Source organism: Hibiscus syriacus, unplaced genomic scaffold, assembly GCF_006381635.1.
Source record: "Hibiscus syriacus cultivar Baekdansim isolate YM2019G1 unplaced genomic scaffold, ASM638163v2 tig00111273_pilon, whole genome shotgun sequence".
NCBI classification, from domain to species: Eukaryota; Viridiplantae; Streptophyta; class Magnoliopsida; order Malvales; family Malvaceae; genus Hibiscus; species Hibiscus syriacus.
In genome coordinates this window covers 421,912-438,035 of record NW_024063040.1, presented here as the reverse complement: position 1 = coordinate 438,035, position 16,124 = coordinate 421,912, and the positions used below count along the sequence as shown (strand labels likewise).

At 32.8% G+C, this 16,124-nt stretch overlaps 2 protein-coding genes across 4 annotated transcripts; one reads left to right on the top strand and one right to left on the bottom strand.

Annotated features, from left to right (window-relative positions):
* Positions 1-368: 368 nt before the first annotated feature.
* Positions 369-3,353, top strand: LOC120157664 (enoyl-CoA hydratase 2, peroxisomal-like). 2 transcript variants are annotated; one of them, XM_039168730.1, is made up of 11 exons: positions 369-504; positions 588-610; positions 694-799; positions 1,444-1,514; positions 1,671-1,743; positions 1,890-1,929; positions 2,156-2,228; positions 2,303-2,450; positions 2,620-2,690; positions 2,857-3,030; positions 3,112-3,353. In XM_039168730.1, exons 1-11 carry the CDS (start codon positions 448-450, stop codon positions 3,200-3,202), a joined length of 927 nt encoding a protein of 308 aa, XP_039024661.1. In that variant the 5' UTR covers positions 369-447; the 3' UTR covers positions 3,203-3,353. The 2 variants fall into 2 exon arrangements, with proteins under 2 accessions (XP_039024661.1, XP_039024662.1); XM_039168731.1 differs by having other exon boundaries at positions 370-504; positions 2,857-2,990.
* A 408-nt stretch (positions 3,354-3,761) lies between these two features.
* LOC120157663 (L-ascorbate oxidase homolog) lies at positions 3,762-6,732 on the bottom strand. Of its 2 annotated transcripts, XM_039168728.1 has the most exons (7): positions 6,511-6,728; positions 6,313-6,422; positions 5,653-5,923; positions 5,253-5,355; positions 4,470-5,181; positions 4,284-4,362; positions 3,762-4,173 (listed from the first exon to the last, which is right to left on the bottom strand). In XM_039168728.1, the coding sequence occupies exons 1-7, from the start codon at positions 6,646-6,648 to the stop codon at positions 3,970-3,972; spliced, it is 1,617 nt and encodes a 538-aa protein (XP_039024659.1). In that variant the 5' UTR covers positions 6,649-6,728; the 3' UTR covers positions 3,762-3,969. The 2 variants fall into 2 exon arrangements, with proteins under 2 accessions (XP_039024659.1, XP_039024660.1); XM_039168729.1 differs by lacking the exons at positions 3,762-4,173; positions 4,284-4,362 and having other exon boundaries at positions 4,466-5,220; positions 5,289-5,355; positions 6,511-6,732.
* Between the last annotated feature and the right edge of the window lie 9,392 nt (positions 6,733-16,124).

Here is a 16,124-nt window from a genome sequence, read left to right as displayed (position 1 = left end):
TTTAATTTTATATATTTATTGTACCATATAGCAAATTGTTAAAGGTTTAACGGACCTTCAGTGACCACATCTTAATTAAAACGAAACGAAAGTGACAAAATCTTATGTTTTTGAATTCAATGAGGAAAAATTTATAAAACTCAAATGAAAATGACCATTTATGTAGTTTACCCTAGATAATATTAGTGATCATAATATAATGTTTCATATTTCAAAGGTAAAAAACGAAAATTACTAAACATTAGTGACTGTTGGTGTAATTTATCTAACAATTAATTATTTCTGCAATTTACTCGATCAACTAACCAGCTGTTCCAAATTTATTCACTATATATATATATATATACACTTGACCCTTCAATTTCATTGACCCACAGGATCACCATCACTTTAGCAGCTAGCAATCTAAACTGTTAGCTATTAGATAATCATCTTTGAGAAGCTCCCATGGCTGATAATTCTGCTTGCAATCCCGAGCTCGTTCTTGCTCATAAATTCAGCGAGGTATCTGCTTTTCTTCAATGGAATTCCAAGTTCTAAACTTCATGTTTAGCCATGTATTTATTTTATCTGACTTTTATTTGCAGAAAACATTCACTTATACAGAGAGGTACTGCTTTGCTCCTCCCCAAAACTTAATTATATAGTAGTTTCTTTTCATCTGATCCGTATGACATGTTTCCTTGTACACAGAGATGTAGCTCTCTATGCTTTGGGTGTCGGAGCATGTGGTCGGGACGCCGTTGATACCGATGAACTTAAATACGTTTACCATGAAAACGGACAGCAGTTCATCAAGGTTATCTATCAATCATTTCTTTTCTGTTACGACTAATGAATAAAGATGATTTCCCCACCATAACTCTTACTTGAGAAAAGTGTGTTCTGTTTCTTTTTGTGGTCTAACCTGACTTGTTATATTAGGGGTGAATTGGAACTGTCTTTGGATTCTTAAAACTAATTTGAACTGCAAATGGGATGCCTGATCTGCCCTGAATTGAGTAAAAAAAAGAAACCCTTCTGTTATTCATCGCTTGGGAGGCAGTGGCTGGCAATGGAAACATGATTTTCCGGCTCATATGCAATGTTAAACACCCAAAAATTAATTTAAATCATCCTCGGAAAAGTAATTTTTAATCTAACCTCAAAAAGTTCAAATTTCTAACTTTTGCTCAGGAAAATCCTTTTTAAGTGAAATTATATCTTTATCCTTGAACACTATATTTTTAATTTACAATACGTCAAATCAAAAATTTATATTTTCAAAATTACTTCTTAACAATAATCATACACAGTTAAATTTTAAACAACATTTTTAAAAGTAATTTTTTTACGGCATTTAAAAGTAATATCGAACTGCTTTTAAGAAGCCATTGGCGCTTGTTTCTTGTAAGTCTACTTATAGGACATAATATAATACCTTGCCTACTTCCCGCTTCTCAGGTTTTGCCAACATTTTCTACTTTATTTTCACTTGGAGTTATGTCACAACTTAGTGATGTGCCTAGCTTATGGTAAGTCGCAGCCCATATCATGTACTTGCTCTAGTCTTTCTCAAACTTAATCATGTCAATCATTTTCTCTCTTATTGATTAAAAGATTTTAACAATTTGCTTAAACCTTCGAAATATAAACTCCTATACTTTTTTACTATTTTTTGTTCTTAACAGTTTTGATAAACGTCTTCTGTTGCATGGACAACAATACATAGAAATATACAAGCCTTTTCCTGCAAATGGCACTGTAAGTCTATAATACTGCCAACATCTATGTTGTCTATAATATGCCTGAATGTGTAAAAGTAATATTCCTGTGAAAATTGTTTTGAAATTGCTGTATAACACCAGAGGTCCAGAGTTAATTGTTGTTATTATTAACTTTTTTTGCAGATACACAACAAAGTAACTTTAGCAGGATTGCATGATAAAGGTTTGTATTCATTACCTGAGCTGAACTAATGTAAAGATCAACTTGTTCTTTTCTTTTGCTTTTATCAATATTACCGTATTTAGAAAGTGAACTACTGAAGATAATAAGCACAGAGAAATTGGTTGTTGGTTGCTTGTATAAAATGAAATAGAAAGAGAAGTGATATCTGCAAGTTTGTTCCGAAAGGATAGTCTTGATGGCCTTTCTCCTTCCCTTGAAATATTAGGTAAAGCCTCAGTGTTTGAGCTTGAAACCAGAAGTTATGAGAAAGAGTCCGGTGAACTATTAAGCATGAACCGGTAAGTTCTCTTTCTCCTCTGTCTGATCTACCAATTCCATGCTGCAGTTTCTCAATGTATAAATGATTCCTCAGGATTAGTGTTTTCCTACGGGGTGCTGGTGGCTTCTCGGATCCATCTAAGCTCTTCACATACTCAAACTATCCGGTCAACCAGACTTATATGAGAATCCCAACAACTCAGCCTTTCGCGATATTTGAGGATTGTTCCCAACCATCTCAGGCACGTATCAACAATATGACATGCATTTATATTCTCTTTTTGTATATATAATTTATAGTCTATGGACTAGTTTGATCTTACATCTTCTGCTTCAAGGGCCTGTACTGTGAGATGCATTTTTATGATGCTAGCTTCCCCAGAAGTTTGAACATATATTTTTCTTTGGTAGGCATTATTGTATAGGTTATCCGGTGACTACAATCCTCTCCATTCAGATCCCATGGTTGGGAAAGCAGCAGGGTTAGGCTCGCTACTTAACTACAATGCTGTTACCAAATGCTTATTCTTTATATTGAGGCTATGGTTGCGTTGAATGCAAAAACTTGGTATTCCTTTACTTGCGTCGAGCTCATTTGCACCCCGAAACTTCTATGTTGATTTATGCTTCTGAATTCCACGTTCATAGATTCTCAAGGCCAATTTTGCATGGATTATGCACCCTTGGGTTTGCAGCACGAGCTATCATCAAATGTATTTGCAGGGGAGATCCAGACATGATCAAAAGCATATTTGCACGATTCCTTTTACACGTGTATCCCGGTGAGGCATTGATAACTGAGATGTGGCTCGAAGACTTGAAGTAACTTTTTTCGTTCTATATCTTTTTCTGCTACTATTCAAATGAATGGATTATGGAGGCCTGATGCTGGTGCATGTGCAGGGTCGTATATCAGGTAAAGGTGAAAGAAAGGAATCGAGCAGTGTTGGCAGGCTATGTTCAACTCCATCGATTAGCAACTTCAGTGCTATAAATGAGCTTTATATGTTCAAGTACTGCTTCAAATTGCAAGCCTCATAAATCCGAAAATAAAAGTTTTAACTTTGAAACTTATTGAACATAATAGACTGATAGCATTTGAGAATGTAATGTAATAAATGCAAGCAGCTTAATTGTGTTTGTTTGGGATCTTACTATCTATTTATAGTAATTGGCGTCATCTTATTATAACTATTCTTTTTCAAATTCAAAGGGTAAAACAAATAAGAAGCAGAGTGAAAGAAAGGCAGTAGTTTCAGATTTTCAAAAGGAAAAAAGAGAGGAGAATATTGCTTCATTTTTAACAGATTTAAACTAAATAATAAATTATGTGGCATGTCATCTGTTAAGATAGAGTCAAAATCAAAATACAAGAATATGTGCTTAGAGAACAGCCACTCATTTTAGCAGAGTGAATGGTGACAGCCACTCATTTTAGCTTTGTTCCTTTGCATGTCAAAGCAGTTCTCTAACTTAATCAAAACTACTATTACGATAATAATAAGATGGTTGCAATCATTTATGGTTGGAAACTTGAATAATACGAAGGGAACATGTATCTGATTTATAGAAAGAAAGAATGCGACCTCGAGCTGAGGTCCATTAATTATGAAGTCCTAATAATACAATGCAAAGCCTAGCCACAACACAATGAGCTAAACTATATCATAAAATATATATTACGATTAGAGGCAAAACTCGTCTCCTCAATCATCTCCATCCATGGACCAAACCTCTTCATTGTGTGGTGCCTTACAGGGGTCAGCTGCTCCGGCTGACCGCCCTACCACAGAGGAGAGCATTCTTGGGGATAGGGAATTCATCCCTGAGAGATGTTGAGTCTGTGTATACACGCAAGTAAAGCTGTTGCCCAAGGTACTGTCTTGCCCAATACTCGGACCTCAAGTTCCATATCCCTACGTTGTCAAGTGCAACATATATGGCTGTCCATGATTTAGGATACACCTGCATGCATTCAACGGATATATACATATATATAAAGTATTTGGTACGGAAAGTGGGTTTTAAGGTTTATATATATAAAGGAGGGAGAAGAAGATTGTTGGTTTTGTAACCTGAGTGGTACAACGTGAAACGGCATCTCGGAGGTTGTATCCGTTCCGACTAGCTGATGTCCATTGCCCTCCGTCCATACTGCATTTCAATATGATTTTCAAACCAACATATATATCAGCACGACTGCAGGCATGCGTCTGGTTTTTTTTTTTGGGATGTTTTTGGTGAGAAAATGATATGCTTACCCAACAACAAAGAAAGAGTAACCATTGAGATGCCAGCTCTGTACGATGTCTTCATCATTCTGAAATACGATCTCAAGAAAAGCCCTATAATCAGCATTCAGAACTGAAATGTCGGTGTATATCCCTCCGCCATAAGGATTATCCGATATGCTTCCGGGTCGGAAAACTCCTCCGATTTTGAAATAGTCGGCGAGTTTCAGAGGTGTGTCTGGTTGAACAAAGGAAACACTGTTAACCGCATATCTCTGCTTCCCATTAACTTGTCCAGCGGAGTTGGCAAGCCTGATGGTCCTGGTCGTGTTAACGAGACCATAGTGGTACGAGCCCTGAGGGTTAGGCCTTGGCCCGCTTGCCGTAAGGTTAGTCCTCATAGAGCGTGCCTGGTTCAAAGACCAGTCGATTTGGATGGTGGGCCCACCAGGAGGAGGACCGGAGACGGGGCCAGCTGAATTGCTGTAACGAAGAATTCCGGTGGTGGTGAGAACCGGGTTCGTGAAGCGAGTATTGACGACAATGTAATAGTCTTGGGTAGGCTGATCGGCCGTGAATAAAACGGAGCATGATTGGCCCAAGTGAAGATCGACGGAAGAGTACGAAGTTTGCAAAGTGTGGGTTCCCTCCACTTCTACCAACGTCAACCTGTGGTTTTGGATGCGGAAATTGAGAGAATTTTGCAGTCCAACATTCGATATTCTGAGCCTGTAGGTTTTTCCTGCAAAAGCAATACAACTTCCATTATATGCTTCATTCTCTTTATGCTTCTCCAATACAATAAGAGTTTACCTTGCTCAACATTCAGAGAGGCACCGCCGGGTCCACGGCCATTGATAAGGATTCCATCTGGGAAAGGTAGCTTCCTACCACTATCCAACTGAGCTTGCAAAACCTGCACCATTCCATATTAATCCAGTAAGGAAAATGCAGATGTGAAAAGGCACAAAAGCCGTAGGCCCATAGCCCACAGCATTGAATAGTCAAATAAATCCCCACTTCCTTTGTTTGCTTCGTATATCCAACTAACCCCATTATGATGCCGACACATTTACAAATACCCCAACACACTGGGTGATCCCACCATGTTAAACTCTGGCACACCGCCACAGTTATGAACTCAACCGAAAAAAAGCAAGCAACTTTAATTCGAAAAAAGCAGGTAGAGATGGGGAAGTTTGTTATCGATTACCGTGTGATTGGACTTGTACCAGTCTCCAATAAGGACGGTGTAGTCCCCAGCAGGGTCCGGGAAGGGGACTGGGATTCGTGGTCTGCTAAGGATCCTTATCCCCCCAAAAGCACCGGCTGCCTTGTGGAATCCCAGAGATGGGTAGTAATAGAAACTCCCTATTTGATCCTTCACCTGGAGAATGTATGTGAAGTTCTTTCCCGGTGGAATAGGGCACGTTGTTCCAAATACACCATCTTCATACGAATTCCTCCTTTGTTGGATACCATTCCTATATTTAATTATAATAAAATTGTATTAAAAAATGGTTAACTTGGGCCATGGATAATTAATGGAGTCTTAAGTAGGTAAATTAACGACCATTAATTCAACTTTTTGTCCAATATTGTATTTGTCAATTAAGGACAAGTCGCTTTCTAAATACAGCTAGCAGGGAAGTACTTCTTTAGCCACATGCTTACTGTAAAAGCTGAATACGAATGGTTTCCATTATTAAAGCAAAGATCTGCCCGCAATTAGATCAAGCACATGGATGTTTTCCTAACCTTCACATTTAGCAATGCAGAAAAGCAAAACAAGAATGGCCGCTTACATCATTCACAATATTAGCAGTGAAGTGAAAAACCATAACAAAAAACAAAGGGCGCGTAAAAAAATTACCAAGAAAGGAGAAAAGACTCGTTTAAGTTGTTGAACACGTTAATGATGAGATTATCGTTGGTAACCGAGTGGATGTCAGGTCCCGGGAATTGCCCATTAATCAGAAGACCCTGGAAACATAAAAGGGTAGCATTATAACTTATGAAAATGACGACTGTATTTAACAATGAAAAGCAGTGAGATTACGAAAGGCCTCACCGTTTGACGAACGCCGAGAGGATAAATATCACCGTAAGTAATGTTCCAGCTGTAGAATCTGTACGGATCTTCGGCCCTGGTGATGGCGAAAAGAGAAGCGGCGGCACAAAACAACGCTACGGCCAAGCGAAGCCGCATATTTGGAAGCAATGAAAAGGAAAACAAGAGACAAAAGAAGGCGGGAGCAGTTGGTAGAAGCAGTGAATTAGGACTTGGGAGATGGCACGGTATTTAATAGAGGTAGTATTAATGTGTTGGAAGATAAAGGCAAAAAGAAGGAAGAGAGAGGAAATTGAAACGAAAGTGTCGGTCGTGGGGTCCTTTGTATTTGCTCACTGTTCGAACTGTGAACTGTGAATTGTCGTTCTTCTTCTTCACAATGGCAATGGTTCTTACGAGGTGTACGGTTAGTATGCGTGTTTTGCAGACTTTGTATATCATGGCTCGAGCATTTAGGGATATATGGATGAGTTTTTTTCTTACAGAGTAATGTTTTTTTTTCATAAAGCAATTATCTTTAGTAATAAGAACACGAAATAATTATCTGATATTGATAAAACCTTTTTCAAGTAAAGCTAAAATCAGGGAGGAGGAAGAAGAGTTCAATTTAATCAACGGTCCTTTTGGTTGTCGATTACATCCATCATTCATGGATAATAAGAATATTAATAAAAGAAAATGATGTCTCATAGGAGTATTTATCTTTTGATATCCCACTTTTTGTCATAGATAATAATTATATGATCACTTACCTACTGATTTTTATAGAAAATTTTATTTTTTTAATTTAATTTAATTTAAAAAGTTTTTATGATAAAATTTTATAATATATAATTTAAATTAATTAATAAATTAAAAATTAATATTTACCTCAAATTAGCATATCTTTTTGTCAGACTTCAGATTTTCTCAAATGTTTTTTACCTTCTTTCCCCGGGTCGTTCTGCGGTGCGGCGCCTAAAAAACGGCTAATATACGGCGTGACCGGTTAAACAAGTGACCGGTTAAAATTTAGACCGGTTATGTTATATTATTTAACCGGAAATATTATAAAGTACAATAACATACTAGGTAGCGCTTATATAATGTAATAGGTAGCGCTTATATTTACCTATTTTATAAGTAAACCGGTATATTTATACCGATAGCATTGCAAATTTACCTATTACATTATATTATATTGAAAGTGTCCATACTTTTTATAAAAAGAATCGATACTTTAACAGTGTTTCATGTTTTCCACCTACAATATTGATTTAATAATTTCATTTGCACAAAAAATTATTTGATTGTTTTGATATTTTATAAAATATTATTTAGAATTTTTAATTTAATAATAATATATACCGTAACGTAAAAAATAAATCATTAGACGCCTATAATTACTAAATTAATATCTTAAAACTCACTCAAAAGATAACCTTAAATTAATGTTTTCCACAGTGAAAAAAGTATGGACACTTTTATAAAAAGGATAGACACTTTACAATATAACCACTACCTATTGCTTGGCATCATATGAGATTTGGATTTTGATTTCCTTTTGCTTGGCACCATATGAGCTTTGGATTTTGATGAGCATCGGAAGTATTTCAGACTTATGATTTGGGTGGTACTCAACTTATGATTTTAGTTGCTATTTGTTACATTTCTTGTATACCACCCAGATCATACGCCCGAAACGTTTCTGACGCTTTAAAGTTGACCAAAAAATAAAATGGTCGGGATTTCCCTCGCGTTTATACGTTGGAAAAAAAACAATGGAAATTAGGAATAATCAATGATAACATGCATATTGGCTTGGGCTAATATTTATAGTGGAGCCGAAATATATATTGAAATTCAAACTCAAATTGAAATTTAAATTCAAACTCCAATTACATATGAAATGAATTTGAAATGCAGTGTTAAATTGAACATGAAAATTGCATAATTGATTCATACTGTTCAAGTAACATGCTTTATGAACCATCAAGCTAAAAGACAATATTGATTGAGTTCAAAGCTGAGTTGTGAGTTGATGGAGTTGTCACACTTGTCACATGGTTGGAATAAAGTACTCACATGCGAGATAGATACCTATTACATTATATAAACGATACCTATTACATTATATAAGGGCTACCTATTACATCATATGTTTACCTATTATATTGAAAGTGTCCATACTTTTTATAAAAAGGATCGATACTTTTTTTAAAACTTATGTAATTTATGTTTCAATTTTTTTAACAGTGTTTCATGTTTTCCACCTACAATATTGATTTAATAATTTCATTTGCACAAAAAATTATTTGATTGTTTTTATATTTTATAAAATATTATTTAGAATTTTTAATTTAATAATAATATATACCGTAACGTAAAAAATAAATCATTAGACGCCTATAATTACTAAATTAATATCTTAAAACTCACTCAAAAGATAACCTTAAATTAATGTTTTCCACAGTGAAAAAAGTATGGACACTTTTATAAAAAGGATAGACACTTTACAATATAACCACTACCTATTACATTATATAAACGATACCTATTACATTATATAAGGGCTACCTATTACATCATATGTTTACCTATTTTATTGAAAGTGTCCATACTTTTTATAAAAAGGATCGATACTTTTTTTAAAACTTATGTAATTTATGTTTCAATTTTTTTAACAGTGTTTCATGTTTTCCACCTACAATATTGATTTAATAATTTCATTTGCACAAAAAATTATTTGATTGTTTTTATATTTTATAAAATATTATTTAGAATTTTTAATTTAATAATAATATATACCGTAACGTAAAAAATAAATCATTAGACGCCTATAATTACTAAATTAATATCTTAAAACTCACTCAAAAGATAACCTTAAATTAATGTTTTCCACAGTGAAAAAAGTATGGACACTTTTATAAAAAGGATAGACACTTTACAATATAACCACTACCTATTACATTATATAAATGATACCTATTACATTATATAAGGGCTACCTATTACATCATATGTTTACCTATTTTATTGAAAGTGTCCATACTTTTTATAAAAAGGATCGATACTTTTTTTAAAACTTATGTAATTTATGTTTCAATTTTTTTAACAGTGTTTCATGTTTTCCACCTACAATATTGATTTAATAATTTCATTTGCACAAAAAATTATTTGATTGTTTTTATATTTTATAAAATATTATTTAGAATTTTTAATTTAATAATAATATATACCGTAACGTAAAAAATAAATCATTAGACGCCTATAATTACTAAATTAATATCTTAAAACTCACTCAAAAGATAACCTTAAATTAATGTTTTCCACAGTGAAAAAAGTATGGACACTTTTATAAAAAGGATAGACACTTTACAATATAACCACTACCTATTACATTATATAAACGATACCTATTACATTATATAAGGGCTACCTATTACATCATATGTTTACCTATTTTATTGAAAGTGTCCATACTTTTTATAAAAAGGATCGATACTTTTTTTAAAACTTATGTAATTTATGTTTCAATTTTTTTAACAGTGTACTGCGAATTTAAAATGATAATATACTTGTAGTTATTGTACATACCTAAATATGTACTGCGAATTTAATGTTGTACCCACCCTTTAACTACAGAAACATGTTCAAAATGAACCTTCGTTTACATATCCATCAACTCCTGGAGCACTGAACTTGCACAACGGTGAGGGGCATAACAAACTAACATGTCCTCAAGTCAAGCTTAGTTTGAGTACAAGCACACAGCCTACATCAACTGATTTTTTCGAAGACGGAATGGAATGACAACGATCTCCATATAATATATCGTAAGTATCAACATCACTCCTATTGTATGTACATATAAATATTTTGAATGAAGGAAGAAAAACCGCGTTACTTCAAATTACCGACACTTTTTTAAATGGTATGGACATAAAGTACCGACACAATATTATAAAGTGTCGATATAGGTTGTAGACCTATTCGCTCATAAAACTGGTATATTTATACCGGTTATATTACAAAATTATCTATTACATTATAATTATGGGTTCCGATGTATAAAATGTCGACACTTTTTTAAATCGTATCGACACATTTTTCTTCCAATATGGACATAAAGTACCGACACAATATTAAAAAGTGTCGATATAGGTTGTAGACCTATTCGCGCATAAGACCGGTATATTTATACCGGTTATATTACAAAATTATCTATTACATTATAATTATGGGTTCCAATGTGTAAAATGTCGACACTTTTTTAAATTGTATCGACACATTTTTCTTCCAATATGGACATAAAGTACCGACACAATATTAAAAAGTGTCGATATAGGTTGTAGACCTATTCGCGCATAAGACCGGTATATTTATACCGGTTATATTACAAAATTATCTATTTTATTATAATATGTTGAAAGTGTCCATACTTTTTATAAAAAGGATCGATACTTTTTTTAAAGATATGTAATTTATGTTTCAATATTTTTTAAGTATGTTTCATGTTTTCCACCTACAATATTAATTTAATAATTTCATTTGCACAAAAAATTAGTTGATTGTGTTGATATTTTATAAAATAATATTAAGAATTTTTAATTTAACAATAATATATACCCTTCAAGCCTTCATCGCAAATGAGCTTCATATATTCCTTGTTCGTTGACGTATCACCCGTTGGACAAAGAAATATACCGACAAGGTACAATAGAACTCGGGCCTTCAGCTCATCCCCCAAGTAATATCCACTTTTGATATCCTCTTCAACTTCAGTATATGTCACCTTATGATTCAAATCATATTTGGAGGCAAGTGCTTTCCAGTTCTTACTCCTACAGACTTCTATAACACTTTTGCCTTTGTTTTGTACCCCCAATACGTCTGCAGCAGTCGATACCCCCAGAGGGAATGAATAATCACCATACTTAGCCATACATTGACTGACGTCAAATTGTGCCATCAAGGATCGACACAATTCCCTCCGAATAGGTCGATCCCTTACTCCGATCAACGATCCAAAACCTATTTCTCCCAGCACATTCAACTGACCCTTCTCCTTAAGGTGTTTAATTAATAAATTCACCCTTTTAATGCTGCATCTTGTCGACACTTCCTACATTTTTTAACAATATATAATGTTATAGTTCTTATATATTTTGTATCAACGTATTTACAAGTTTAATGAATACCTTATTTTCATGTGCTTTCCTCCGTTCTTTGTATTCTTTACTATCATTCCTTGACTGTGTGATGTAAGGTTCCTTTTCAGCATCACTCATTGAATTCCATTTGGACCTCACATCTTTTTTCACCTAATATTAAACATAAACGTTTCTTAATCAATACATTAACACTAAATACTAATACTACTCAATGTCAATTTCATTTTACATACCGAACCGCTCTGTGTGCCATCTCCCTTCATCCTTTTGCATTCGGCCATACTGTTAACATTTAAAATTTGTAATCAATTTAAAGTTTATCGATACTTTAATCCAATTACCATTTCAACAATAATAACAAAAAGACATTGATACTTACTAGAAGTACATATATCCACCCTTTGGTTGCTTTCGAGTCTCGGCCTCAATTTCAAAGTCATCTGCTCCACCAACAATTTTCCAACCCATTGACTCCATTTTTCCTTCATATATCAGTTTACGCAAATCAAATTATTTTGTTACATACACTTTTCAATATACAAATATAGATAACTACTCTTGTGGTAAAACGGTTTTCTTCAAAAGAATTTGAATGGCCACACCAAAATGTGTCGGCACATTTATACAACCTATAATATCATTTTCTACCTATAATATTTAATAAAAGTATCGACATTTATATTTTTCCTTGAATATCTATTTCTACCTGCAATCGGTCCCAAATGCTTCCTTACTCCAAAACCCCAAACAACACATAAAAACCCTATCGCGATTACTGTAATAATAAAAAATTAGGGTTTCGACAACATACTTTTCGATTCGACTGCAGCAACAAACAAACAAACTTCGCTTTAGAAACGCCTTCTGAAATGCAGCAACAATTACTCTTCGATTTCAAAAACTCGTCCGTTCTATCTATTTTCAGAGGATATTTAGCTTATATTTTCATCGGATATGTTATTTATATTTAATCGATACAAATACAAAAGTGTCGATACTTTTATGTCAGGTGTCGATACTTTCGAAAGGATAATTACCTATTTCTTTGAAAGTGTCGATAATTTATTACACGTACTTACGAAAGTATCGACACTTTCAATATATCCGGTATCATTTTACCGTTTTTATCATTTTGATACCGGTTTTATCATATTTTTACCTGTTATATCGTTGTGGATCGATATTTTTTTTTAAAGTATCGACACATTATAGGCGCTATAACTGCTTCTCTTTTAAATTCACAAAGTGTCGATCCTTATATAACGTATCGACACTTTTAAATTTACCGGTTTTATCATTTTGTTACCGGTTTTATCATATTTTTACCTGGTATATCGTTTTGGATCGATATATTTTTTAAAAGTATCGACACTTTTTAGGATTTAAAACTGCTTTTAAAGTTATGTAATTTATGTTTCAATTTATTTAATAGTGTTTCATGTTTTCCACCTACAATATTAATTTAATAATTTAATTTACACAAAATTTTATTTGATTGTTTTGATATTTTATAAAATATTATTTAGCATTTAAATTTAACAATATTAACCAAATATAATAATAAATATGTTTTCAACAGTGAAATAAGTATGGACACTTTTATAAAAATGATATATACTTTTTTGAAAGTTATGTAATTTATGTTTCAAATTTTTTAATAGTGTTTCATGTTTTCCACCTACAATATTAATTTAATAATTTCATTTACACAAAAAATTATTTGATTGTTTTGATATTTTATAAAATATTATTTAGATTTTAAATTTAACAATATTAACTAAAGATAATAATAAATATATTTTCACAGTGAAATAAGTATGGACACTTTTATAAAAAGGATAGATAATTTACAATATAACAAGTAAAAATATGACAAAACCAGATTCATTATGACAAAACCGGTAAAATTTACTTGATATGTTAAACGTATGGACACTTTTATAAAAAGGATAGATACTTACCGATAACCAAAGTTTACCGGTTACCAAATTTTTTAATAGTTTTTCATATTTTCTACCTAAAACATTATTAGTTGTCAACATAATAGGTACCGCTAAACCGAATTTATTAAATACATTTTAATGTATCCGGTAATACTGTATATTAACCGTATATTAACCCGCCTTTCCTGAGACATCCCCTCTTCCCCCCCTCAATTTTACCTACACTTTTACCTATGCAAATTTTAATGTTACGAGACGTTTCGTATTTTTCGAAAAATGTTTTAACATTTGTGAATAATATAAGAGGATAATGATAGTTGGATTTGGATAGAAATTTATTCTTTTTACGTGATATGATATAAAAATGGTTGTAATTGAGATATGATAGATCACGAGTTATTTAAGATTAATTCGGTGCTTGATAAATATTTGAATTAAATAGACTCGACTCGAGTTCGAGTCGAAATAAGTTATTTGATATTCAACTCGAAAAGCATGTGAGTGTCTCAAAAATATAATATATTAAAATTTTATATTTTAAAAAATACATTATCAATAATATTAACATTTATGTGTTGATTTTTTTAAAAAATACAGTAATGTTTTTATGTATTTAAGGTTTATGTTCGAGTTTGAATTTGAGACTTTAATCGAGTTAAGTTTAAGAATTTTTTTTAATTTCGAGCTTTTACGAGTTTCAGTTTATGATTTTGAGTTAGAGTTGAGTTTGGATTCTAAGCTCACAAGATTTCCAATCGAGCTCGGCAATACTTGAGATCTACTCGACTCGTTTACACCCTGGATAGAAATATGTGTCATTTTTTCATGACATTATATTATAGAAAAACTATTTAATCAAAAGAATTCAAAACAATTTATTTATACACTTTATTTTCAATTATTTTTTATCATAGAAATACAATTACTTTAAACTTATTTATTAAATGATTTTTATAAAAATTGAAGTATATTTATCATATTATTAGTTGGCAATATTAATTTCAAGATATTTCAAAAGATAAAATTAAAATATGAAAATAAATTAAATATTTTAAAAATGTAAACATTATGAACATATTGATTGAAGGATTATATATACTGAATTAATATAGTATTATGATATGATAGAATGTGTAAATAATGAGAATTGAATGTATAATTATATTTTTTTGTCACATTAACACTTTCATTTGATATGGATTGAAATCATTCAAATAATTAAATTATATAATTGATAAAATTAGAAGATTAATAATTAAAATGAAAAAAAGGACAATAAATAATTGAGGAGGGCAACCGCGAGAGAGAAGTAGGCAAGTAACTCGCAAGTGTTTGATTGGAGCTAAGCTCTTAGGCCTAGCATATGAAATAATGAAAGAACTCAATTCACTGTACGGGAAGACTAGAAAAGGTTTGCAGATAAACCAGTGGCTTGCAACAAATTACTACCGGAGTCAAAGGCCTTAGCGTTTTAATTAAAAATTGTTAATGATTTACGATGGATCAGATCAAATAATTCAATTTTATGTTTTATTAGCATAAATCAAATGATTAGCCTATTAGTTTCAAGGAAAAGATAGGTCAGTCACCTTACCTTTTCACTTTTCCTTTCCAGCGACCTGGGACACTGAGCTTGCTGAACTGGGAGCACCATGTGGGTGCATCGTTTTCCTTTAAAACTTACCTTAAACTTTGTTTTTTCCTTTTATTTTTAGTATCATTTTGTAGTCAAGTAATTTTGATGTTGGAAGTTCCATATAAGATTCCAACCTTATGAGCATAAATACGATGATTTTGGGGTGAAGAGTATAGTTAAGACGAGAGAAAACAGGTCAACATAAATAATGATCGAAATCAAGAATATACTTATTTTGTTAAATAGATGGTGCTGACCGATGCCAAAAATGAAAGGTCATGACATGGGGCAAGGCAACGTCCCCACAGCCTAAAGCTCAGTCGCAGTAGCATGTGCCATCATTGCAATTTGCAAAGGCGCCGAGAGCCTAAGAGCGCATACATACCATGGATGAAAATCACTCGTACCACGCTAAATCCATCATCGTCAATTTAACGTAACCCACAGTTTTAAGCGCTTAAAAAATGGATTTCAAGAGCAACCATAGGTATAATAACAATTATTGATGATTTCTGTTTATTTTCTCAGATAAAGATTAGGAAGTGCTTCAGGCTCGTATGTTCAACCAACACACAATTTGTGGGCATGCCATGTTCGTACCATACAGTCAGGATGGCTTTAGCTCTGCGTGCTGCAGAACCATAAATTGCGACCAGAGTCCAACAAACCATATGCAACTTTGAAGGTACTCTTCTCAAATTACATATGACGACCGCAGAAAAACGACGAGTGTGACAGTCACGCACCTTGTCAAGAACACACTACTTTCACACCGTTTCTCCATTTTGGTTTTCAGACGTCATTTCAGTAGTATGGGTTATACCTGTGACCGTATCACGTTAGGAATACAACATGGTTCACCTCATCTACGTTTCAAATACC